This window comes from Phascolarctos cinereus, unplaced genomic scaffold, assembly GCF_003287225.1.
Source record: "Phascolarctos cinereus isolate Bilbo 61053 unplaced genomic scaffold, phaCin_HiC Scaffold_5;HRSCAF=322, whole genome shotgun sequence".
Taxonomy (NCBI): domain Eukaryota; kingdom Metazoa; phylum Chordata; class Mammalia; order Diprotodontia; family Phascolarctidae; genus Phascolarctos; species Phascolarctos cinereus.
The window spans coordinates 10,775,838-10,803,123 of NW_027555958.1; the positions used below are offsets into that span (position 1 = coordinate 10,775,838).

The 27,286-nt window shown below is 45.4% G+C and overlaps 1 protein-coding gene across 1 annotated transcript in view; it reads left to right on the forward strand.

The window, feature by feature from the left end:
- Positions 1 to 27,286, forward strand: part of NGEF (neuronal guanine nucleotide exchange factor) — an 82,007-nt gene that overhangs the window by 6,433 nt on the left and 48,288 nt on the right. Inside the window, 1 exon segment of the mRNA XM_020972174.2 lies at positions 14,650 to 14,930. Within this exon segment, the coding sequence (XP_020827833.1) occupies positions 14,650 to 14,930 (281 nt within the window).

Genomic DNA, 27,286 nt, shown 5'->3' on the forward strand with positions numbered 1-27,286 from the left:
ATGACAAATTACTTCACTTGTCTGGGCCTCAGTTTTCTCATGTGTAAAATGGAGCAGTCAGACTAGGTGTATGTTTCTAGATCTCTGACCCTCCAGAAAGAGCACTGACTCAGGAGTTGCAGGACCCAAATTCAAATCCTACCTCTAATGTTTATTACCTTTGTGACCTCAGACAAGTCAGTTAACTCTGAGTCTCCATTTCCTCATCTGTAAGATCATTAGATGGTGGTTGACTCCAAATCTAGAGTCCTATGCTCCTAAGCTTCTTCACTTGTCTGGGTCTCAGTTTCCTCATCTGTAAAATGAGAGGATTGGGCTTAAAGGCCCCTAAGATCCTGTCCACCTCTGCCCATGTCCTCCTGTGATCCTCCAAGAAGCCTGAGAGGGGCAGGGGTGAAGTTGGGAGCCAGGTCTTCACCTGATATCCTACACCCTTCCCAGTGTGCCTTGCACCTCTTGTTCCCACTGACCCTCATGAGGAGGCTGGACTAGGTGATCTCTAAGCACCCTCCAGCTTGAGATTCTAGGACTGTTCCATGTGCCTATCATTATCTGATAAATAATAACAGATCCTAGGGGGACACACAAGGGAATGGCCTTGGGAGATTTTTTTTTGCTTCTGAAATGAACTGTATTATTTGCCAGGAAACGAGAAATTTTCCTTTTTCTAAAGAAAAAGGTGAACTCTTTGAAAATTTATGGGCATTCTAGGAAGTATGTATATTCAGTGAGTATGCACTCTGGAGGTAAAGGGTCTGAATCTGAATCCCCTTATGACCCATGTGACCTGCAGCAGGTTTCACATCACCTTCCTGGCCTCAGTTTCCCTCTCTGTAAAATGAGGAAGTTGCACTAGATGGCCTGTGAGATCCAGATCAGGGAACCCCTGACCCCCTACATCCACCTTCTGCAAATGGCTGCCTTCTCCTTGACACGCTAGAAACAGCTGCTGAGACACAGTTTCCTCCTTTTAGCCGTTCACATTTCAAGAACACCAGGGCGATAAATATAGATCATTCTTTTTAAGGGTGGGGCTTCCGATGGATTAGAGAGAGAGAGGGAGAGAGAGAGGAGGGAGGGAAAAGGAGAGAGAGAGAGAGAGAGAGAGAGAGAGAGAGAGAGAGAGAGAGAGAGAGGAGGGAAGGAGAGAGAAGAAGAGAGAGGGGAGGACAGATAGAGACACAGAGAGAGAGGAGAAAGAAGGAGAAAGGGGGGAGAGAAAGACTGAGCATGCAGAAAGATATTTAATAACATGTTTCTAAAGCACTTTAGAGGTTTTTTGAGAAAATGTTTTATTAATGATCCTTTTTTTGTCTTTCACACCCCCCTCAATATTCCCACTGGTTCCCCTCCCCACCCCACATCCCTAATCGGTTATCCTCGTAACAAATAGTTACAGTTAACACACTGCCCAAGTCTGGGAATGTAGCCTTCATTCCTCACCTCTCACCACCTCTCTACTAGGGCACATTAGCCACTGGGCAGTGCAGTGGTGAAGACCTGAGTTCCAATCCCACCTCAGACACCTATTTTGTGTCACCCTGGTCAAGTCATTTAACCTCAGATTCCTCATCTGTAAAATGGGAACAATATGTCACCCACTTCCCAGGGTTACTGTGGGGATCAAACATTTATAAAGCTATCTGCAAACCTTAAAGTGCTATAAAAATGAGAACAATTATAATTATTATTATTGTCATTAATGGGGCAACATTGACAAGAATCCTGTGAGGTAGATGGTGCAAATGTTATTGTCCGCATTTTACAGATGAGAAAACTGAGACTGCAAGATGTGAAGCAGCTATAGTTACACAGCAAGGGCTGGGTCTCCAGACGAGGTCCCTGCTCCTCTTGTGTCTCTTTCTTGAAGATGAATTATTTCGTTTTCAAGGTGGTCTGGAGAGCAGGGGTAGGGCTCAGCCCTCCTGCACTCTGAGCTCCATGCTGCCGAAAGCCAAGCTCGGTATGCATGCTTTACGAGGTCCCAGTTTATAGGTAGCATTAAACATCTCCATATTAAGTCTGGTGTTTGTATTCTGGTTGAGACAGAGAGCACTGGTCTGGCATCTACTGTCCAAGGCTTGTGGGTGGGCTTTGTGACTGTGGCCAAAATCGGTCTCTAGACCCAGATGCTCTGGGTTCCAATTCCACCTCTGACCTCTATGGCACCTTCCTTTCTCAAGGAAGGAGGGGCTTGCCCCAAGGGCCCTTGCCGCTCTGGGTCTGGGATCCCTGTCTCTAAAAGGCTCAGGGCCCTACCTTGGGGCCCTTTCTGGGGCCACAGAATTCTTGGAAAGAGATCTGCAAGTACCCTGCTCTCCAAGGTCCTTTAAAGCCCCAATATTTTATGGGCAGATATGTCTAGAGAAAGACATAAAGTGAGAGAACTAGGGGGCAACTAGGTGGTGCAGTGAATAGAGCACCAGCCCTGAAGTCAGGAGGACCTGAGTTCAAATCCGGCCTCAGACCAAACACTTGACATTTACTAGCTGTGTGACCCTGGGCAAGTCATTTAACCCCAATTGCCAAACAAACAAATAAATAAAGTGAGAGAACTAGAAGTCAGGTGGCATCTTAGGGGATTCCCAGAAGAGTTTTCCTCTACAGCATGTCTGCTTTTATATGAGAATATAATGGGAAGGAATATGGTTTTCCCTGTAGCAGAGATACCCATTTTCTGCCTTCATCAACTTGAAGACAACTTTAAGACAATTTCTGTGAATCCACAGTGTGTTTTTATGATTGATTTAAATGTACATAAATGTACATTGTGGTCAATGAACCCGCATTCACCAATTAAGCCCTGGGATTACGGAGCTCAGTGAAACAATGCCCACCCTCAAGGAGCTTACAATCCACTGGGGGAGAAACAGTACGTGTTCATATAAATAAACAGAAATGTGCTACACCGTAGACAGCAGGTGAGTTCTGGAGGTAGGGAGGGCCCAAGCAGTTTGGGCAATCAGGGAGGGTCCCATATAGGAAGTGATACTCAAGCTGAGCTCTGAAGGAAGCTTGGTATTCCAAGAGGCAAAGGTGAGGACGTGCTGGTGTTTGGGGCATGTTGCCTTTGCAAGGGTGTAGAGGCTAGAGAATGCGATGAATGCAGAGACAGAAAGGCCAGTTTGGATAGAATGGAGGGCCCCTAGAAGACAGTAGTGTGTAGTAAACCTGGGAAGGTTGCCTGGAGGCAGATAGCGAAGAGCCCTGAACACTAAACAGAGAATGAGTGCTTGATCCCAGAAGCTGGGAGCCACTCAACATTCTTGAGCTGTGGCGTGCCCACGTCAGACCTGTGCTTTAAGAAAGTGCCTTTGGCTGCCCTGTGGAGGGCACCTAGGACAGTGGGGAGACTAGGGGCAGGGAACCCAATTAGGAATAATCATTAATCCAGGGGGGGACTGTGACCAAGGTGTGAATCGGGAGGGGTGTCTGTGTGAAGAGGGGAAAGGGGAGGGCCCTGAGAGATATTTGCAGGAAGCAAGGAAAGATTTGGCAACTGACTTGCAATGGAGAATGAGGAAGAGGGAGCTGTCAAGGATGACAAAATGTGGGAAGAATCAGGGACCTGGGTTCAAATCCTGCCTTGGACACTTACAAGCTGGTGACCTTAGGCAAATCACTTAAAGATACTGGGCCTCAGTTTCCTCATCTGTAAAATGCAGATAATAATAACACTTATCTCCCAAGGTTGTTGTGTGGATTAAATGAAATTATATTTGTCAAGCACTTAGCATAGGCGCTGGAGAAACGCTGGCTATTATTACATTGTATGATTATATTTAGTATTATAATTGTAACAATTACTATTAGAAATTTCAGGTTTCTTCTTGCGTAAACTCGAGGTAGATTTGTTTTTACAGACACAACGCCCCAGGACAGTAGGGCTTTGAATGTATGTTTTAAATTTTGGGAAGCAATGTCTGACTTAAAAACCCAGCCCCAAATAGCCCCTCCCTGCTTCCTCCCAATATCTTGATATCTTTCTCCCGACTACCCAGCATCCCCCACCATTTAGGAGTCAGACTCAATCAACCAGTTTGTAGTTCCTGAGGACCCTTCCCTCAAAGAGTTTGCATGTCGGTTAGACCTATCGAAATTTACTTAGCTAAGAATTAGTCTTAGTATCATTATGAAAATAGTTTTGACCCCACAGACCCCCTGAAACGGTCTAGGGGAGCCCCAGGAAGCCCCAGACCACACTTTGGGAACTGCTGCCTTCACCTGTACCTCTGTGGGTTTTCAGGACCCGTCTCCCTGGACCTCAGTTTCCTGATCTGTAAATGAGGGGGGGTTGGCCAGGATAGGGGAGGGGAACACACAGCTCTAGAGTCCCTTCAAGCATATCTCCTTTAGAAGAGACTGGGGTAGCTAGGTGGTGCAGTGGATACAGCACCGGCCCTGGAGTCAGGAGGATCTGAGTTCAAATCCAGCCTCAGACACATAACACTAGCTCTGTGTGACCCTGGGCAAGGCACTTAATCCCATTGCCTACGGAAAAAAAAAAGAGAGAGAGACTCATAAAATAGGCAAACAGACAGACCCTTAGGCCTGTGTAGGCCAGAATGGGGAATAAGCCCCATTTGTGAAATCTTGAAGCTGCTTTTGTGTTATGTTTTTTAAAGATGGCAAATAATGCTGGAGATGAGGTGTTTGAGAACAAATGGCTCTGCCGTCAGGATTGGATTGTTTTTTACATTAGCGAGGTGGGAGAGAGAGAGACCAAGAGACCTGCCATTGTCTCTCCTGTAGCGTAGATGTCATTTGTTGGTACGTGGACAGACAGTGAGTCGGTGCTGGCCAAATGAGGCGATTAGTAGGAGCTTTATGGGCCTTGAAGCATCCGGTCTGTACTTACTGCGGCCCTGGTGAAAGAGCTTCCCTCCCTCTGTATGACAGTGTTGGATTGAAGTAACCTCAGGATGCCAGACATGCTTTCAACTCCAAGTGAGAATGAAAAGGTTAATCCGTGAATAAAATCAGGAGCTAGTGGAGACAGGGCATGGGTTCGAGCTCTGCCTCTGCCCCACACTGGCTGTTTGACCCTGGGCAAGTCACTTCCCCAGGGCCCCACCACCATGGTGGCTGGAGCCCCCAGATGCTGGAGCCGTTCCCAAAGATGCTCACAGTGAGTCTGACGAGCCAATCCCAGTGAGGGAAAAGGCAGTGATTTCACCAACCAGTGGTGACCATCATACACGTGTACTCACATAGGCACACATGCATACACACATGTTAACACACAAGAATACCCACATAGATACATGCGTGTGCATGTGCACATATATGAACAATAAGATAATTACCTGTCCCATATCTATTTCTAAACTCAATCAAAATTATGAAAAAGCAATAATAACAACAATGATAATAATACGGCACGTGGTATAGCATAGCAGCCTCTGATTATTAGATTAGGAGCTCCTCAAGGCCTTTCTTTATGTTCCAGGGCTTAGCACAGTGCCTGGCATATAGTAGGCACTTAATCAATGTTTGTGGACCGACTCTGAGTGAGGCATAAATGCCACTTCTGATACATACTACCTGTGTGACCCTAGACCAGTCACCTGCCCTCTGGGCCTCATTTGGCTCCTGGATAAAAGGGAGGTTGGTCAGTATCTCTGAGGTCCCTATCAGCCTCAGGCTCTTCTATAAAGTGGGACAGTCCCAGCTGTCAAATCCATGACCCTGGAGCATAGGGCTGAGTCCTGTGATGGCCTCAGAGGCCCCTTCACCTCTAGGTCTTCAAGCCTCCTGCCTGAGTGGTCCTAGATAGGTCATTCAGCCTCCGGGCTTCAGAGAATGTGCAAAAGGTTAGACAGCTGACCTCTGAGGGTCTCTTCAATCTGTGACTCTGGCCATGGGCAAGTCCCCTTACCCCTGCTGGACCTCAGTTTTCTAATCTGTAGAATGAGGGGATTGGCCTCAAGGGCCTCTAAGTTCCCCCCACCACCACCTTGAGGCCTGTGGGCCCCTGAGCACAGACTTAAAGCTGGGGAGGGTTAAGGTGACTTGTCCAAGATCATACGGCACTAAGTGGAAAGGCTGAGATTTGAACCTAGGCTCTGTTGACTCTAAAGAGGGTCATGGAGTGCAATACTGATGCAGAAGGAGGGCGAATTTGGAATAAAAATGAGAACAGTCTTAATTTTCTCCATGGAAAACTAGCCTTCGGTATTATCTTTTATCCAGACTTGGTTTCATATTGCTTATTTTAGGGCTGCAGCCCTGCCCGGGCCCCAGGCTTGTCATAGCCTTCACCCAGAACCCCAGACTTCCTTTCAGAGGATGTGGCTCAGAAAATGGTCGTTGAAATGATTGCTTAGCATCTCTAAGTGACTGTGACCAGTGACTGGTTCTAAGGGGGAGAGTACATGGTAATAATCAGCCTCATTGATGCAGCTGGAGGAGGACCTGATTTGGAGTCAAAAGTCCTGAGTTCAAATCTCGGGCCTGCCACTTATTAGCTGTGTGATCACTGGCAATTCAAACTCTCTGTGCTTTACTGTCCTGGCCTGGCCTGTGGTAGCCGCTTGATAAATGTTTGGACTCTGATTCAAAAGGTGAGGGGAGGAGTCCATTTGGAGCAGAAAGGTTGCCATGAGCAAAGGCCCAGAGGTGGGAAAGGGCTGTTCTTCCTATATTTTAAAAGTTTCTGGGGTAGTGAGCCAGTTAAAAACCTGCACTCTGTGGAGTCAGATACAAACATTAGTAACAATGAAAGCAAAAAACCTGCTGTTTCAACCTGTTTGACTTTTTTTTTTAATCATGAAGGCCTTGTCAGTGTTTTAACAAGGCAAGGAGATGCTTCAGAGTTTGGAGTCTGGGAGACATGGGTTCCAAATTCTGTCTTAATAACTTCATATCTAGCATTGTACCGGGCATAGAGTAAGCACTTAATAAATGCTCGTGACCTATTGAAAGATTGTTTAGAAGGTTTTTAAGGAAGGCCTCAGGCAGGAGGAGGAATCTGAGATGGACTTTGGAGGAGGAAGATACCAGAACAGCCTCAGCTTGAGAGGTGGGAGAAGGCAGGCATGCCTGGGGGCCAACCAGAGCAAAGACGTGGTGGTTCTGTATTGAAACACGCAGAATATTACAATGAAAGCTCTGTGTGAGCTGGAACCTGTCACTTAACAGGCTTTCCCTGCCTCCAGCCTATCCTCTGAGTCAATTAATTATTTGGGGCAGAGGAATGTCTTCACTAGGAGCCCTTTGAACTCTTCCCCACCAGTGAAAACATCAGCCTAAGCAGGGCTAACTTGTATTCATTTGCAGTTACACTGTACATAAATTATTGTATATATCGTATACAATTATCCTGACTAGGATTTGGAGGAGCAGAATGCCCTTCAGTCAGTCAATTAACAAGCATTTATTGAGTGTTTCTTATGTGGTATGTGGGGCACAGTGGATAGAACACCAAGCCTGGAGTCAGGAAGACTCCTCTTCATGAGTTCAAATCCAGCCTCAGACATTAGCTAGCTGTGTGACTGTGGGCAAGTCACTTAACCCTGTTTGCCTCAGGTTCCTTATTTGTAAAATGAGCTGGAGCAGGAAATGGCAAACTAGTCCAGGATCTTTACCAAGAAAACTTTAAAAGGGGGTCACAAAGAGCTGGACACAACTGAAAAACAACTGAAAATGTGGTAGGCACTGGGCATAGCAGTCAGGATCTAAAGAGGGAAATGTTGTAGACCTCACCTTCTATCCAGGGAAGCAACGTATACACAGATAAATAAATATGAAAGATCTACACAGCTGGGGATTGGGGGGAGAAGAGACACTAGCACCTGGGGAACCAGGAAAGGACACATGTAGGAGGTCTGAAGGGAATGATGAATTCTATGAGGCATAGGTCATTCCAGGAATTGGGAACAGCCTGGACAAAGGTACGGAGGTAGGAGATTGAGTGTTGTGAGTGAGGAACCCAGTTTGGCTGGACCCAAGAGTATGTGAAGACTAACCGTGACCATATGACGTGATGTAAGCCTCAGTTTCCTCCTCTGTGGCATGAAGGAGACAGATGAGCTGATCTCCAAAGTCCTTTCTAGCTGCAGGTCCTAGGATCTAATTTCAGATTTTCATCTGTATGTAATTATTATGCTTTGGAGAAGATGATTTGACCCTTGGCATTGCAGAATAAATGGATGCACTGTGCTTCCAACATGAAGGCTGAAAAGCTGCTTCTTTTAAAAAGTTCAGCATTCCCCTGGTACAAATCTTGTTTATGCTCTTCTTTCCCTCAACCCATCCCTCTTTTCCACTGATGGTGAAAAAGTTGGCCAGACTGGCTCCTGCCTAAGTCATCACAAAATCTGAATTAGTGATGGTGGAATGAATAAGCTTTTATTCTGCCTGGGATCTGTTTTCTTGAGCTTCAAAGCCAGCCCCATTTCTTGCACCTTGAATTTTACTAATCCTGATTTCTTAATCCAGTGGGGTGGGAGGTTTGTTTCTAACTCCCATTTCTCAATCACTGGAAGGCTTACAATAACTTCATGAAGTAGATAATGCAAATATTATTATGCCCATTTTAGACATTAGCAAACTGAGACTCAGAGGGGGAAGTAGAGGATTTCTCTTTTTGCCACTTATTCCAGTCCACTGATTCATCAGTTTCTGTCCCCTTCACCATGCCCTTATGTGTACACTGCTCTTACTGATCTCTAAGCTTTCTTCCTTCACTCAATAAGCATTTATTAAGCACCTGCTCTATGCAAATCACTGCTTACATTGGGCCCTAGAACATTACAGAAACTCCTGGAAGTGATAAGCCCAGATCACTCAAGAGTTTTGATCTAACCATCAATACCATAAAAACAAAGTGGATGAAAAATGGCATTTGCTCAGATCATGACCTGTGGCTGGGTAGACACCCTATAGAGCTTATCCAGCAATACATCACTCTGAGACAGACTGTACCATTGGACAAGTGGGGTCCAGAATTAAACAAGAGAAGGAGATTGGCTAGATTGGCTCTAGGCAATTACAAAGCTCCTTTAATGATCCCAAGCTTCTTCTGGAAACCAAGGGCCCTCTATTTCCACTGGAACTGTATTATGACACTTGAGACCTAGGACATGGCTATCTCTGAGGAATGAGAAATGAGTCTCTCAGAGAGCACAGTGGAAATGCAAAGGGCGGGCATGATTGATGTGCAGCCTGTACCAGGGAAGGCTCTTGAAAGAATCCAAATAAAGAAGTAAAAATAGGAGAAATGTGGGAATGAACAATGAATGTGCTGGCATATGTTTAACAGCCAGCTCTCTGGGAACCTGTATACACAACCCACTTTTAAATTTAATCTACATTATCTCCATAATTTTCTTTTCTTTTCTTTTCTTTTTTTTTTTGCTAGGCAATGGGGTTAAGTGACTTGCCCAGGGTCACACAGCTAGTAAGTGTTATGTGTCTGAGGCTGGATTTGAACTCAGGTACTCCTGAATTCAGGACTGGTGCTCTATCCACTGTGCCACCTAGCTGCCCCCATAATTTTCTTAAATCTAGATAATTAATAAAATGATCAAAGTGATAAAGGAAGCCCTGACCTGTAGCCTTTGCTGATTTTCAAAGTGTAAATATTTATAGTGAACACTTAACAATTGGCTCTCTGCCTCAGTCTATACTTCCTCAAGCATACTCTTGAATGAACAAAGACATGGGCTGGGCTCCTTTTGGGAGTGAGGAAGAATTAACAAGTACACTGCATGAAAGGTCCTTTGATGACAAGAAATTGAGAAAGGTCCTTAGGATCTTGAACAGATCCCTTGTGCCTCACTTATGGGAGGCTGTGGATGCGGATGGCACAGGATGGCAGGCATGGATGGGTTGCAATCTGCATTACTGGAGAGAATGACTATGCCAGTAGAGAATACAGAGTCACTGGAATCTATGGCAGGGATTGGGGAATAACAAAAACAAAGATGAAGACAATATCTGCCCTCAAGGAGATTCTATTCTATTGGTAGAAACAACATGTCTTGTTCATTTCAGTCACGTCCAACTCTTCATGACCCCATTTGGGATTTTCTTGGCAAAGATCTTGAAGTAGTTTATCATTTCTTTCTCTAGCTCATTTTACAGATGAGGAAACTGAGGCAAACAGAGTGAAGTGCCTTGCCCAGAGTCACACAGCTAGTGTCTGAGGCTAGATTTAAACTCAAGTCTTCCTGACTCTAGGCCTGGCGCTCTAACCACCCTGCCACCTTAATGCCCTAACATATGTGTAATATAATTAAGTACAATGTAATTTCAGGCTGGGGTGTTTGGGGAGCACAAATCAGGTGCAGGATGTGGATTGTAAAGAATCATGTATAGGAGATGGCATATGAGTTGAACCTTAAAGGAAGCTGGGAGTTCCAAGGGGTAGACAGGTGCCTTGCTGGCAGGGGGCACAGCCCATATAGAGGCACAGAAACTGGGAATAGATTGCTGTGTATGAGGAACAGCCAGGAAACCAGTGTAGCTGGACTGCAGAGTGGGTGAGGGAGAATGCTGACCCTGCCAGCTCTCATATTTCTTGAATCACGTCTCTTCTTTCTCATTCATTCGTTCAACATACTGTCTGTCACCTATCGGCAACAGGGTTATTAGCTAATGGCTTGAATACATTGCTGAGGGTTGGGGGTGGGGACTCATTTTTGCTGCTTTTGATGGTGGAAAGAGCCCTCAGGATGTGGAGTGAAAAGATGTGGATTGGAATCCCAACACGACCTCTAACAAGCCTATGACCTCAAGCAAATGACTTTCCCTCTCTGGGCATCAGTTTGCTTGTTTGTAAAGCGGGGCGGAGCTGGACCAAATGATGTCTAGTGGCCCTTCCAGCTTTAAAGCCCGTGCTTTGGGCTTTCCGGGGATAATAATGCAGCAGAAATGCCAATCACAGGGATTTCTGGATCACTAAAAATGGAAGCTAGCGAGTTGGCATCTCAGGAAGAGGCTCGATCTGCAAGCAGCATGGCCCATATGGTTGAAATTCCCATCCTTTTGTGGCTTCTTGACTAAGCCATTGGCGACCCATTCGGCTGGGTCCAAGGCTGTTGTGGGGCACATCTGAGGTGCTCCAGATGTTTCGGGTTATCTAGCAAAGGGTGTGGAGGGTTTCAGTTTGATGTGTTCATAGGAGAAGGAGGAGATGGGGCTGGGGGATCTTCAGTGCTGCAGGTAGAGGCCAGGTGGGCATCTCAGATTCATCAGGGGACTGCGCCCCTTAGCTTAGCTGGGCAGATCTCAGAGCCCCCGATCACGGTATCTGACGGGAGGGAGCCCGGCAGGATCACAGGCCACAAGGCCCATACTGAGCGGTTTCTGAATATCCAGGCTGAAATTCAGTACACAGGTGTACTGTGTGCTGGAGTGATTGCATGTGTGTGTGTGTGTGTCTGTGTCTGTGTGTGTGTTATTCACTTCAACCAATTTTTATCAAATGCCTGCCACATGCCAGGCACCGATAGGGCTCAGCCAGGAGCATGACACCATTCATGCTTCTTATTCCTTTTAGTACTGACTGAAAGGGACCTTAGAGGTCAGCTAGTCCAACTCTCCCATTTTACAGATGAGGAAACTAAGCCCCAGAGAAGGCAAATGACTTGCCCAGGGTCATATGAGTAGGAAGTAGCAGAACCAGGATTTGAACCCTGGTCTTTGGGCTCCAGACCTTGAGCTCCTTCCACAGCACCACCCTGACTGAGACTTGCAATGATCTATCTGCACACATTGTCTCCCCAGAATCTTGCTGGTGGCCAAGACAGCTGATGGCCTTAGGGGCTGGCCTCCTGGGGCTTGGTGTATAATGAGAAGGCCTAGGGGATTCGGAACCTTTTCCTGTGTTTCCCAGACCCTTTTGTGGCCCCTTCTCAGGCTCATGTCTTCAAATGTATAATATAAAACACAGAGGAATGCAAAGGAAACCAATTATTTTGAAATACAGTGATCTACTTTTTTTTTTAAGTCTGTGGATTCTAGGTTAAGAAGCCCTGTGCAAAAACGAGCAGAATGATGAGCTCTATTTACCCTCAGAAAGAATAAATATAATAAACAGTTGGCATTTCTAGGTTTGCCAAGCCCCATCTCCTGGGATCCTTACAGAGCCTTGCTGGGAGAAAGGGGGCGGGATCAACAGGAGGGGGTGTGATCTGGGACACTCCGGAGCCTGGGCTTTGGCCTTTGTTTTGTTTGTGATGTTTTGGGCGGGAAGATAATTGAGAGATGAAGCAATATGGCCCGGATCACTCAGCCAGAAGGTGGAATGCGGATTAAGCCCTAGGTGTTCCTGAATACAAGGCAGGCTCTCTAGGAATTGTCATCATTATTCAAATTATGTTACACTAATTAGTATTCTAGCGCGTTATTCGGATTCTTTTCTAACTGACCAAACAGCTCATCGGTACGGGGGCTGCAAAGATGTGGAGGCCAAGTGGGTGCCCGCCGATTCATGGGGAACTGCAGATGGCCTCTGGAGGCCTGCTTGTCCTGGGCTGTGACAAAATAACAAAAACAACTGATGCAAGGATGGCAAGAATGTGAGCAAAAAGAACCGAGAACAAGCAGAAAACCCAGTGATGGCCCAGGGCGCAGATGGGCACCAACTCTCTGTTCTCTGGGGAGCGGGGTAGGAGGCTGATGCCAAGGGCAGAACGGCGGATCCCTATCGGATGTGCTGGCGCCCTCCTCCTCCGTCTGTCCATCCTGGGGGGCTTTTTGTCGCTCCGAGGAGGTGGGTTCAGTTCTCGGGGCTGTACGTCCAGAAAGTACTAAGTGGTCAAAACAAAGGTGTTGGTGCGTTTTCCTTAAAGGAAGACTATAAACTTCCTGAGGGCCAAGACTTTTTATTTCAGCCTTTGTATGCCGGGCAAATGGCAGAGTACAGACGGTAAGCAGGGCTTTCAAAGCGTTTGTGAATACCTGAGGCTGAGGTGAACAGAGAAGATTTGTTGGAGGTTAAAGAAGCCCACTAGTTTATTTTGCTCCAAGGCAGGATCAGCTCTTGGAGGGCAGAGATGGTTCCATTTTTCTCTCTGTATCTCCGACACTGAGCACTAGATGGACAACGCCCCTTGGTCAGTCAAATATTTACTAAGCATCTATTGTATGTCAGGCACCGTGCTAAGTGCTGGCAATCGAAATGGGCTCCAGAGGAAAACGGGAATGGGGGAAGACAGTCCCTGCTTCAGGGACCTTCCAATCCAATGGGCCTGATGCCCAGTCAGTGCTTAATGAAGGCTTGTTGATTGACACTGAAACCAGATTCAGACATCTGTGACTCTTCCACTGAGTTCAATGTTTTGATTCTTTCAGGGTATTGGGTATGAATGGAACAAGGGCACCAGTATAGAATTAGACTTTCTCAACTATCTCTTGTCTTTGAAATTGTTCCCGCCACTGACGTCTCCCCTCAGCCCAATCTTTACTGGGACATGAACATGGGGGGCATGAGTTCTCCAAGGCGATGGTCTTCAAGCGCTAAGCTTTGTCCAGAAGATCCTCTAAAACTGGAAATAGAAAAAACTTCCAACAGTCCAAAAGCTCCCTAAGGGACCCAATCTTTCATTTTTTTAATCTTTGTAACCCCAACACTGAGCCCAGTGTCTTACATAGAGTAGTGGGTGTTTAACAAATGTTTGATGAAACCTGGCTCTGCTCCTTATTATCTAGGCAAGTCACTTAGCCTCCTAGGCCTCAGTTTTCTCATCTGGAAAATAGGGGTAAAAATACTAGTGCAATCTCACAGGGTTGTTATGGGAAAGTGCTTTGCAAACCTTAAAGCATCATGTAAGTAGGAGCCAGAGACACTGGGATGAGAGACAAAAATGCACCAGTCTCAGCCCTGAGGGAGCTTACATTGCCTCTGGGGAAGAGATAGATAGAAAACAGAAAGAGAAAGAAAGGCATGAGCATTTCTATAGCGCATACGATGTACCAGGCACCATGCTAAGCATTTTTTACAAATATTTCATTTGATCCTCACAGTAATGCTGTGAGGTAGGTCCTATTATTATCTGCATTTTACAGTTGAGGTAACTGAGGCAACCAGAAGTTAAGTAACTTGCCCAGGCAGCTGGTGGCTCAGTGGATAGAGCCCTGTGCCTGGAGTCAGGAAGACCTGAATTCAAGTCCAGCCTCAGACACTTCCTAGCTGTGTGACCCTGGGCAAGTCACTTAACCTCTGATCGCTGACAAAATGGATTCACTGGAGAAGGAAATGGCAGACCAATCCAGTATGGGGTCACCAAGGGTCAGACACAACTCAACAACCACAATGAGCTTAGCTTCGCCATCTTTCACCTAGCTGCAGGAGGGTGAAATGGGATATCAAGTCCAGGGAATGGCTGGGCTGGGGAGGGAATCTGTGACCAGAAGTGATGTGCAGTGAGGCCAGATCAGAGGCGAGTGTTGGATTGCGGAGGGCCTTTGGTGCCAGGTTATCCCACAAGCAATGGACAGCCACTGTGGAGTCTGCCCACGGCTGAGCCGGCGTGTCAGGTGAAGACTTAAAGGTCGGTCTTCCCATTGATTCCTAACCAGAGAATAACAAAGCATTGACTCAGTCACTAGAAAACATTCGTCTCAAAACAGCACCATGTGCCCTTTTCTTCTGTTCTCTCTCCTTTCTTCCTTTTCATTTGTGACAATTTCCTTTCTTTCTAGGACTCTTGTATCAGGAATACCGTGATAAGTCCACACTTCATGAGATCGAGACTAGGAGGCTGCAGGATGCTGAGGTCCAAGTGGACGTGGACGAGTCGCCCACCAGCGAGGAGACCCTGCCGGAGGAGGAGCCTGCCAGCTCCACCGAGAAGAGGGCTCTGCCCCAGATCTGCCTGCTCAACAACGCCAACTCCAGGTTTAACCTTTGGCAGGACCTCCCGGAGATCAGGAGCAGTGGTGTCCTTGACATCCTCCAGCCCGACGAGATCAGACTGCAGGAGGTAAGTGGTGGGCAGAGCGACAGCATCCCCAGAACTCCTCAGCCTGCAGAGGCAGAGGCTGGATGAGCAGAAAGGGACCTTGGAGACAAAAGTGCAGCCCCAATGTTATGGGGGGGGGGAATGAGGACCAGAAAGAGGAGCTGCCCAAGGTCACCCAGATACTAACAGGCAGAACCAGAATTTGAATCCAGGTTGGAAGATGACCAGAGGTCATCTAGCTCAGCCTCCTTGTTCGATTTTTTATTTATTTTGGGGGGAAGCAATCGGGGTAAAATGACTTGCCCAGGGTCACATAGCTAATACGTATCTGAGGCCGAATTTGAACTCAGGTCCTCCACGCTTCAGGGCCAGTGCTTTTATCCACTGTGTCACTCAGCTAATTGAAGCCCAGAGTGGGCAAGGGAAAGTAAACAGCATTTGAACCTGGATCCTTAGGCCAGTGTCCTTTCCACTGCACCACCCTTTTGTGCCAAAACTTTACCTAATTGAATAAAAGATAAATTTCTGATTCTGGCATTCACAACGCTCTACTTCAACTTCTGATCCTGGCATTCAAGGCCCCTGCACTTTGTCGCCAACATTTGTCTCACACTCCTCCCCTTCACCTGTTCTACTTTCTGGCTGACTGTGTGACTCCTGTGCTCTACCACTGTTCTTTCTGGCCCCCTGGAAGGGGATTTCCCCATCTCAGTCTGTCTGAGTCTCTCCCTTTGGGTCATTTTAGCAAACTCATATAAAATAAACCTACATGTGCCTGGCTCTGTGCTAGGCACTGGGGATACCAAGACAAAGTCCATGCCCTCACGGAGATTACATTCTCTAGGGGCAGAGAGTGTGTACATAAATCAACCAACAAGCATTTATTAAGCACTTACTACATGCCCAAGTACTGTGTTAAGTGCTGGGCATATGGAGGAAAAAAATATTCCTCCCCTCAGAGGTCTTACATTCTACATGACATAACAAGGGAAACTGAGGCAGGACAGCAGTGACAACTGACTAGGATCTTGGAAAAAGAGCCCAGTCATGGAACCAGCCCTGCATGACCCCTCTGCTGGGCAGCTCCCCCTGTGAAGTGTTCTTTGGTTCCTTCCTGGGTCAAAGTGACCTTCCCCATCATGGATTGTTAGAGCACTGGACCTGGGGAACTGTCCTTTGTACTTAGCATGGCCTCCATTGTATAATGGGTAGATAGATGAGACAGATGGATAGATAGATGGATGGATGGATGGATGGATGGATGGATGGATGGATGGATGGATGGATGGATAATCTCCCTTCTCCCCTTCTCAGTTTCCTACTATTAAATTGTGCCTGGCACATAGTAGGTGCTTAATAAATGCTTGTCTTTTGAGTTCAGGGTGACTGTTGTATCTATTTTTGCGACCCCCTGCCTTTTTTCCCCCATGTCTGGAGTGTATAGATACCTAATAAATGTTTTGTTTTGTTTTGTTTTGTTTTGTTTTTGTTTGGGGGGGGAGGGTGCTGGAAAAAATTAGTGCTATTAACAAATTTATCACTTTATAGGATCACAGAGTCACACATCAAGAGCTGAAAGGGACCTTAGAGTCCATCAGATCCAAACCTTTCATTTCACAGATGAGGAAACTGAGGCACAAAGAGACTTCATAAGATCATAGATTTAGAGCAGGAAGGGACCTTAGAGGTTATCAAGTCTGACCCCATTTTACAGATGAGGAGATTGAGGTCACATAGCTGTCTGCAGTGGGATTTGAACCCAGGTCTTCCTGACTCTATGTCCAGCACTCTGTACACTATAGCACATCTCTCTAGTCCCTGATTCTAAGCATTCAAGTGATTTGCACCTGGTGCCATGGGCAGCTCTCTTTAAAACCTCATCAGCAAGTGAGCCTCCTTGCCTGGGACATTAGATGCCTCCCTAGGTGACTGAGGGCTCCCTTTCCTTCATCAGGGAAGGACTGGCCCTGAAGGTAAGCCGCTTAAGGGAAGGGCTGTTTCCTCTTTGTCCTACGTCCCTAGTGCCTAGCACAGTGCTGAGGGTGTTGAGAACACCAGGAAGAAACTGGGATGCCTAGCAGATGGCCTGTTGTGACCTACTTCTGAAACGTTTCTAAAAAGACATTTATAAATATATCATCTCAACGTCTATATATAATTAGAAACTGTCCTTAGACCATAACAGCACTTCGTTTAAACATGGCTTCCATGAGAATTTGCTGTGTGGGTTTCTTTACAAAAGAAGCATTTTTACTCCTTTTGGGCCATTTATCTGGGACTGACCTGGTGGTGGCTGTGAGCAGGGGCCTCTCTGGGCTCCAGAACTTCAGCATATCCTTGGCATCCAATTTGTAGTAGAACCAGCCTCTGGAACAATCGAGGAAGACTGTGCATGAGGGGCTGGTGTCCCAAGATTGGAGGGCTCCTCACTGGAGAGAGGGCGAGCCCTTGGGTTCGTCCAGGCCAGCCCCTTCCTTCATGACTGCCTTGTCCCGTTGGGATCTCTCTCCATGGCTGGATGGCCTCTTCTTGAACCCCTTCCAGTGGCAGATGCTCTATCTGTCCCGCAGGAATGCTTGAAGTCTTACTCAATTCTTTCCCATGCTCACATGGCTCTGGGTCTCATCAGTGTGGGCATTACCTTCAGTGGTGGAGATCACAAGCTACCTATGCGTGGTATCTTGTGCCACTGTCTTCCACGTCATCTCGTAAATTCTCCAAAGGGAATCTGGGGCCTACCATGAACACTAGTGGAGCCCACAGGCCGCCCAGAAGTCATGCTCCCTGCCTCCATTGACACATAATGAGTCCTTAACAAATGCTTCTTAGCCCCTTATTTCTTAGATGGTGCAGCCTGCATCTCTGGTGCCCTCTGGGTGACCACCGTTTCTATGTCATCTACCCTCTGGCTTTTTCTCTCCACCAGCACAACCTTGGGCTCTGCCCCTGGGTCCCCACAGGGGAGCCATCCCTTTATCTTGCTGACAGCCAGGTCTCCAGGGCCTTCCTAGCCATCACCATGCCATGCTGCTCTGTGGCTAGCACCCCATCCCCGTTTCTAGCTCCCCTTTAGGGGCTGTCTCCCCCATCAGAGTGTCCTCAAGGACAGGGACTCTTTGCTTACTTCGATTTGCATCCCCAGTGTTCAGCACCATGTGCGGTACATAGTAGGTGCTAAATAAATGCTTTAACTCAGAGCCTTCTGTGCTCCGTGGCTCACAGCCATCCAACACCACCAGCAGAATATTGGTACTAAAGGGAATCAGTCTTTGTTGTGGTCCCCCTCACTCCTCGTTTCACTCTGGGGCTGGTTCCTGGACTTGGCCGCGCTGGTCTCGTTACCCTGTACACACGTCTATGCATGTTCATACCGTGCACCCGAGACCTTGGGGCCAGGCTGTCGGTGTGATGGATGAGGTCTGTAGGTCATCCATCTGACTGGGAGGCGTAATCTGTCATTAGAGAAATGGGCAATTGCAAAAGGAGCTGGGATGGTCATGTGGAGGGAAGAATGGCCTTGCCGTGTCAGGATAATGTGAGGAAGGTGCACAGGATGGAAGCCCCCACCATCACAACCACAGGGAATTAGGATTGAGGCTCTGACATCAGAGAGCAACCCACCCCCTTTGGTACTTTTGAGGACCTTAAGGCTCAGACAGATCAAGGAATTTGTCTGAGGTCACACAGGGGGTAGAGTTGGGATTCCAAGGGGAGTCGCATGACTTCAAGGTCCATGCTCCCAGCTCAGCACTCCTTCCTTGAATGGGGGAGGGGAAATGGGCAAGGGTCACCCAAGCCGGGCAAGCAAGAAGGGGTGGCAATCTGCCTCACTGAAGGGAACACCCACACGCTGAGATCATAGGAGTATTATTTACGCACACCTTGGTTCCCTTCTCTAGCATATTCCTGGCCCACCATCTTTGCGGCAACTTCTCATCTTTGGCTCTCGTTTTGCCCCTGGAGAGGCATACAATAAGCCTAATCTTCCTTCCCCTTGCTGGCAGGCCCTGTTGAGCTGGCAATGAGCTGAACCCTGCTAATTCTTTTACACAAGAGCTGTTGCCTAAGCAAACCTCCCCCGGCCTCTACTTTCTCCATTCCCTTTTCCCCAACCTAAACGCACAGCTTTACATCTTGCTTTGTTAGAGTTGGCCTCATCTGACCTTTGGGGATCTTGCTTCTGTGGCCGAGCACGTTAGCTGTCTCTCCCAGCTTCCTGTCTTCTGCAGGTTTGATGAGCGTGCCGCTGACGGCTCCAGCCGAATCACAGACAGAAATGTTGAGTGTGAATGGGTGAAGTTCAGAGGCCACCAGAGACCACCTTCCCTCCTTGCCATTGATCAGTTAGACTGTTTGAGTCCATTCAGCCAATCAGTACAGTTAGAGATCCTTGTAACTCTTGAGCTCTCTCATCTCTGGTCTTGTCCAGTAAGACATTAGTAGAGATTGGTCAAATTTCATACTGGCCTCAATGTATTGTTCTAGGTCTAATTGGGTGATTCTCAAATGTTTTGGTCTCAGGACCCTTTATACTCATAAACATTACTAGGCTCCCCACAGAGCATTTGTTTTTGTGACTTATCTATCAGGATTTACCATTTAGAAATGAAAACATCTAAGCATTATCATGAAAATAGTTTTGACCTCATGGATCCCCTGAAAGGGCCTCAGAGACCCATGAGGTCCCCCAACCACACTTTGAGAATCACTGGTCTATAGTATTCCTGTAACCTATGATTCCAGTAACCTGGTCAAAAACAGAAATGAGGCTGATGTAGCATGACTTTAGTCAATTAGTAAGTATTTACTACGCTCCTGCTGGGAGCCAGGCACTGTACGAAGTATTGGGGATATAAATACAGAGAATCCAGCAGTTCCTGCTCTAAAAGAATTTGTATTCTAATCTGTTCTGGAACTTGGGCCCAAATGGATGCCAAGTTCACTAATCTATAACTTATCTTAGATAGGACCCTTGATCTCGAGCCAGAAGATGTCTTAGAGGCCATCTCATCCAATTGACTCATTTTACAGAGGATGAAACTGAGACACGAATAGCAAAGTGACATGCCCAAGGCCACACAGGAAATAAGGGATGAAGGAGGATTTGAACCCAGGTTCTCTGACTGAAGCCCCTTTCCACTGCATCACTCTGCTTTTCCTCTTCCCTCTTGAAGATGGGGTCAGTATTTTGCCATCCCCTCTCTTCTGGCATCTCCTCAGTTCTCAAGGACTCCCCAGGGATGAATGACAAATTACCTCAGTGCCCTGGTGTGAAATTCACCTCGCTCAGGAGCTGAACTTTGTAGAGGTCCCACTGAGCTTGTAACATCTATCACCTTGATCATTCTCAGCTTTGCTTCCGCCTCAAGCCTGCCTCTTCTCACCTTTTCAGTCTGATCATTCTCCTTGGCAGAGAAAATGGCAGAGAGAGAAAAAATTCTACCCTTTCTCTTCTCTCCTTGCCCAAACACTCTTCTGTGTGCCTCTCCCATAAGGCTGGAACACCCCACCTTTGCCCTGATCATCTTGCCTTGGTAGCTAGGTTCCAGTGTTGTGTCCCATTCTATTCAAATTCAGGGATTCATATGAAATTAAACCAACCTCATTATGTTAAAATCTCTGGTTCATTTTATTTCCTATGGTTTAAATGACCTTCTCAATAGTTTCCAATCTTCTTTCCAACTGGTTATTTCTTCCTTTCTCTGTCATACCCAGAATCTTCTGTGGTCTTGGGATTTGGAATCCTGGCTGGACATTTTCCCTCCAACCCTCCATTTTCAGTATGAAGTTTTTTGATCAGATGGGTGATGCTTCTTCCAAATGTGTCTTTGTTCTTCTGAGATCCACTTCATCCCTGGGGCAAGAGCCCATCATTTAGATATCTTGAGTTGTGTTCCAGAAAGCCAGCTCCTATTCTGGGCAGCTAGGTGGCACAGTGGATAGAGTGCCAACCTTGGAATCAGGAAGACTCATCCTCCTGAGTTCAAATCTAGTCTCAGACACTTACTAGCTGTGTGACCCTGGACAAGTCACTTAATCTTGTCTGCCTCAGTTTCTTCATCTGTAAAATGAACTGGAGAAAGAAATGGCAAAACCAGTCCAATATGTCTGCCAAGAAAACCCCAAAAGGGTCACGAAGAGTCAGCCATGACTGAAATGACTGAACACCACCAGCACTTTTCAGTGCCATCTTTGTAGCCAGCCGTTCACTTGTCCTACCTTCATTTCTCTTCTAAAGTTCCAACCTTCGAGGGCAGGGAGGGATGGAAGCCCCCCTGTGCCCCCACGTCCTAGAACTCCAGAATCCCAACAGGATTTGTCTAGCCGTCTTTGAGCAGTGCTGTATGTTCCCAAGGCAGTCACCACACATGGGTAGAGGTCCCTGTGTCTTCGGGTCTTGGCCACCCTTCTCTCCTGCTTTGAATGCACTTTTCCAGTTGACCATGGCTGATCTGCCTCTGGATCCCATCATACAGTGGCACAGTCACGACCCACCATGACACAGGTCTTCCTTCTAGGGCCAGTTATCCTACTGAATCTTTTATTTCCATCTGATTTGGGAGCTCATTTTCCTTTCTTTTTTTTTGCTTTTTAGTGAAGCAATTGGGGTTAAGTGAGTTGCCTAGGGTCACACAGCTAGGAAGTGTCAAATGTCTGAGGCTGGGATTTGAACCCAGGTCCTTCTCACTCCAAGGCCAGACCTGTATCCACTGTGCCATCTCGCTGCCAAGATTCATCTTCCTTTCTAATGAGCTGGACCACAAGCCTTCTCTCTTCCTGAAGGTGGAAGACTGACCTGCACAAAATACACACGTAGCTGGTCTTTGCCTCAGACAGGAAGACAAATAGCAGAATCACAACCAGTCAACCAACATTAATTAAGTGCCTACTATATGCCAAGCACTGTGTGTATGTATGTATATATGTATACATGTACATATACATATACATGGGGGGGAACCCTTCTTAGAATCATGCTTTTAAGCATACAAAACATAAAACACAGAATCAATAATTGAAATGCTTTAGCAGTATTGACTACTTTTCTCTGAAGGGCCCGATCTGGGGGCCAGAGTGGGTGGGCAAAATCTCCTGCCACTTAGCACTGTTCCCACCAGTGTCAAGGGGACACAACTTGGCTTCCTGACCTTGTGTCACTCAAAGGGAATGGTGTGTTACCTCTGAGGAAAACAGGTTGCCATGCACCCAGATTAAGGCAGTAAATTCCATGCGCATGATCCCATCCTAAGTGCTAGGGGAGACACAAAAATAGAGTCTGGTAGAGGACAAGAGGCATTTTTCCAATAACCATGCTACATGGTAAAATGTGTTAAGGACCTTTAAGATCTAAAGTTATAAGTTAGAGGAAGAAAATATTTCTTGTATTTGAGGAATCTGGCAACCTTTGATAGAAGAGCTGGAATTGGAGCTGGCGCAGAAAGGATGAGTCAAAATTGAAGAGTACCACTATCCTTCCAGTCACCCTCCACGCTGTCCTTGACTCTTCACTAACCCTCATTGTCCACCTCTACTTAGCTGCCAAGTCTTATCATTTCTTTTCTTTTTTTTTGGCAAGGCAATGGGGTGAAGTGACTTGCCCAGGGTCACACAGCTAGTAAGTGTGAAGTGTCTGAGGCCAGATTTGAACTTAGGTCTTCCTGGATCCAGGGCCAGTGCTCTATCCACTTTGCCATCTAGCTTCCCCATGTCTTATCATTTCTACCCTGACAGCATCTGTAGTATCTATCCCCTTCTCTCTAATTACATGGCCTCCACTCTAGTTCAGGCCCTTATCACACCTTCATGGACTAGCCTTCTAGTTGGCTTTCCTGCCTGAAGTCTCTCCCCACTCCAGTCCTACCCCTAAACTCCTGCCAAATTGAGTTTCCTAAAGTACAAGTCTGACCATATCACCCCTCTACTCAGTAAACTCCAGTAGCTCCCTTACTATTTCCAGGATCAAATGTAGCCTCCTCTGTTTGGCATTTTTCAAAACCCTTACAACCTGCCACCCCAACTTACCTTTCCAGCTTCTCTACACATTATTCTCTGTCTGTCTGTCTGTCTGTCTGTCTCTCTCTCTCTCTCTTCTTTCTCTTTCTCTCTCTCTCTCTCTCAACGATCAGGGTTAAGTGACTTGCCCAAGGTCACATAGCTAGTAAGTGCCTGAGGCCAGATTTGAACTCAGGTCCTCCTGACTTCAGGGCTGGTGCTCTATCCACTTCAGTGCCCCTTAGCTGCCACTATGATTATCTTTTAAGCAATCTACAATCCAGTCAAGTTAATCTTACTGTTCTTCACCCTTGACATAGCTCCTTGTATCAATTGTACCCCACACCTGGAATGTTCTCCTCCCTCACTTCTGCCTCTTGGAATGCACTGGCTCCCTTCTAAGCTCAATTCAAGCACCACCTTCTGAATGAGGCCTTTCCTGATCACCCTCCAACCTCAGCTACTGGTGCCTTTCCTCCAATGTGACCTGATCTCCGTGTTGCATCTGTGTATTCATATACATCCTTTCTCCTCCCCAAGGAAATAAAGTCCTGGAGGGAGAGTAGGACCTGTTTATCCCCAGCACCTAAAACATAGTAGATGCTTAATAAATGCTTGTTGATGCATTGATTGGGCACAGAGGGCACCTCCACATATTGCGCCTTATGGAGAATATTGTAAGATAAACATAAAGAGAATTATGTGCATGTCTTTAGCCAGTGGATGCAGAGAAAAGGAAAATATGACTCTGCTTCCGACATGATGATGAGAAATCACAGTCCCAAGAGGTAATGCCAATGGATGCTTTTTAATTATCCTGACATCTGTTAAGCATTAAACATATAATGTCTAATAATGACTCATCACCAATGGTCTCAGGTCGACTCCTTAGTGACTCTTAATGATATAAACAGCAGAATGTGCTAAAGAGATTATTCAGTCTTGTTCTTCATTAACTAAATGATGCCTAAGAAAAGGAGGGAGATAATTCAGGGTAGCTCAGAGAGTCACTCGGAGCCAGCCATAGTGTCCTTCTTTTTTTTAATGTAAAACATTTCCATAGTCATTTTGTATAAGAAGACTTGAATAAAAGAAACAAATTGAAAGAAAGTGAAAATAGCATGCTTCAGGCTGTCCTTAAGCAATAGCAGTTCTTTCTCTGGAGGTGGATAGGATGCTTCATCATTAGTCTTTTGGGATTGTCTTGGATTACTGTATTGCTGAGAATAGCTAAATCATTCAAAGTTCTTCATTGAATAATATTGCTGTTACTGTGTACAACATTCTCCTGGTTCTCTTCTCTTCATTATGCATCAGTTCATGTAAGTCTTTCCAGGTATTTCTGAAATCATCCTGTTTGTCATTTCTTACAGCACAATAACACTCCATTACAATCATATACCACAGCTTGTTCAGCCATTCCCTAGTTGATGGGCATCCCTTTGATTTCCAATTCTTAGCCACCACAAAAAGAGCTGCTATAAATATTTTTGTACAAATAGGTCTTTCCCTCCTTTTTTTGGATGTCTTTGGGTTATACGACCTAGCAGTGGTATAGCTGGATCAAAGGGTATGCACAATTTTGTAGTCCTTTGGGCATAGTTCCAAATTGCTCTCTAGAATGGTTGGATTAGTTCACAACTCCACCAACAGTGCATTAGTGTCCCAGTTTTCCCACATCCCTTCCAACACCCAACATTTTCTTTTTTTGTCATGTTAGCCACTCTGATAGATGTAAGGTGGTACCTCAGAGTTGTTTTTATTTGCATTTCTCTGGTCAAGAGTGATTTAGAGCATTTTTTCATGTGACTATAGATAGCTTTGATTCTTTTGTCTACAAACTGCCTGTTCATATTCTTTGACCATTTATCAATTGGGGAATGACTTGTATTTCTATAAATTTGACTCGTTTTCTATATATTTGAGAAATGAGGCCCTTATCAGAGATACTAATTGCAAAATTCTCCCCCCCTCCGTGTTCTATTTCCTTATAATTTTGGTTGCATTGGTTTTGTTTATGCAAAAACTTCTTAATTTTATGTAATCAAAATTATCTATTTTACATTTTGTAATGTTCTCTATATCTTCTTTGGTCCTAAATTCTTCCCTTATCCACAAATCTGGCAGATAAGCTATTCCATGCTCTCTTAATTTGTTTATGGTATCACACTTTACGTGTAAATCATGTACCCGTTTTGACCTTATCTTGGTATACAGTGTGAGATGTTGGTCTGTACCTACTTTCTGCCAGACTGTTTTCTAGTTTTCCCAATAATGAGTTTTTGTTCCAAAAGCTTAGATCTTTGGGTTTGTCATATACTAGATTACCATGGTCATTTACTATAACGTAATTTATACCTAATCTATTCCACTGATCCACTACTCTGTTTCTTAGCTAGTCCCAGATTGTTTTGATAATTATCACTTTATAATACAGTTTGAGATCTGTTACGGCTGGACCACCTTCTTTCACATTTTTTTCATCGATTCCCTTGATATCCTTGATATCCTGTTCTTCCAGATGAATTTTGTTATTTTTTCTAGTCCTATAAAATAATTTTTGATAGTTTAATTGCTATGGCACTGAATAAATAGATTAATTTAGGTAGAATTGTCATTTTTATTATATTTGCTTGGCCTACCCATGAGCAATTAATATTTTCTAATTGTTTAGATATGACTTTATTTGCATGAAAAATGTGTTATAATCATTTTCATATTGTTCTTGGGTTTGTTTTGTTAGGTATACTCCCAAGTATTTTATATTGTCTACAGTTATTTCAGGAATTTCTCTTTCTATCTCTTGCTGGACTTTGTTGGTGATACATAGAAATGTTGATGATTTGTGTGGGTTTATTTTGTATCCTGCAACTTTGCTGAAGTTGTTAATAATTTCAACTAGTTTTTTAGTTGATTCTCTAGGGTTCTCTAGGGTTCATACCATCATATCATCTGCAAAGAGTGATAGTTTTATTTCCTTGTTGCCTATTCTAATTCCTTTGATTTCTTTTTCTTCTCTTATTGCTATAGCTAACATTTCTAGTACAATATTAAATAATAGAGGTGATAATGGGCATCCTTGCTTCACCCCTGATTGTACTGGAAAGGCTTTTAGCTTATCCCCATTGCAGATAATGCTTGCTGGTGGTTTTGGATAAACATTACATATCGTTTTGAGATGAGCTCCATTTATTTCTATGCTCGTAGTTTCATTCTAAAAGCAGATGAAGATTACATGTCAGTAACAATACCTGCAAGGACAGATTGGTGGGTTGATCAATTGGCAAGCATTTATTAAGCACCATCTTAATTCCATCCGCATCTCCATGACTTTGCTTACGCTGTCCCTCATGCCTTCCCTGTTCTCCTTCCCCAGATTTCCCTCATAGAATTCCTCTTTTCCATCAAGGCACAGTTCAAAAATGACCTTGGACATGAAGCCTTTCCTGACCTTCCCAACTGCTAAGACCCTGCCCCTGCCAATGATGTTATTCCAGTATATACTTATAGATGAGAGGGAGCATTTTGTTCATCATCTTTGGATCCCCAGTGCCTAGGACAGTGCCTAGGACGGAGCCTAGCCCAGAGAAGGTAAACATTAAATATTTGTGGATTTTGATTGTTTCATTAGTACTATGTGCTAGGCACCACGTGGGGCACTGAGAGTACAGAAATGAAAGAGAACCTCAGCTTACATTCAGTTAAAATGAACTATTTAATTACGATGAGCCCTCCAATGAATGAGAGGTAGCTAGGTGTCACAGTCAATAATCAAATGCTGGGTGTGGAGTCAAGGAGACAGTTCAAATCTTGTCTCAGAAATTTACTAGCCATGTGACCCTTGCCTCTCTATGCCTCAGTTTCCTCCTCTTTAAAATGAAGTGGCCTGTCCTTGAATCCCCTAGTTCTTTCTTGGGACTGTCTCTTCCCCTCCCTTCTTCATCCTCCTTTGCCGGCTTCCCTCTCACTCTTTCAGAAGAGACACTGAGGGGCAGCTAGGTGGCACAGTGGATAGAGCACCAATCCTGAAGTCAGGAAGACCTGAGTTCAAATCCGGCCTCAGAACAAACACTTGACACTTACTAGCTGTGTGACCCTGGGCAAGTCACTTAACCCCAACTGCCTAAAACAAACAAAAAAAAAAACCAGAAGAGACACTGAAAGAATTTTTCAGAATTGTTTTGCTTGGACAGGCTTAACCTAGGATTGGAGCCAGATTTAGATGGCTGAATTTAAAAAAAATACCTTAACCTTGAAGTGTAAGCTTTGTAATGAAATTATAAATAGTCCTTGTGGTAGTTACACACACAAACTTCTATCTCTCCCAGTCTGGGAGATTGAAGAATTCTTTAGAGGGTGTTCTTATCTGTCAAAAAAAAAAAAGG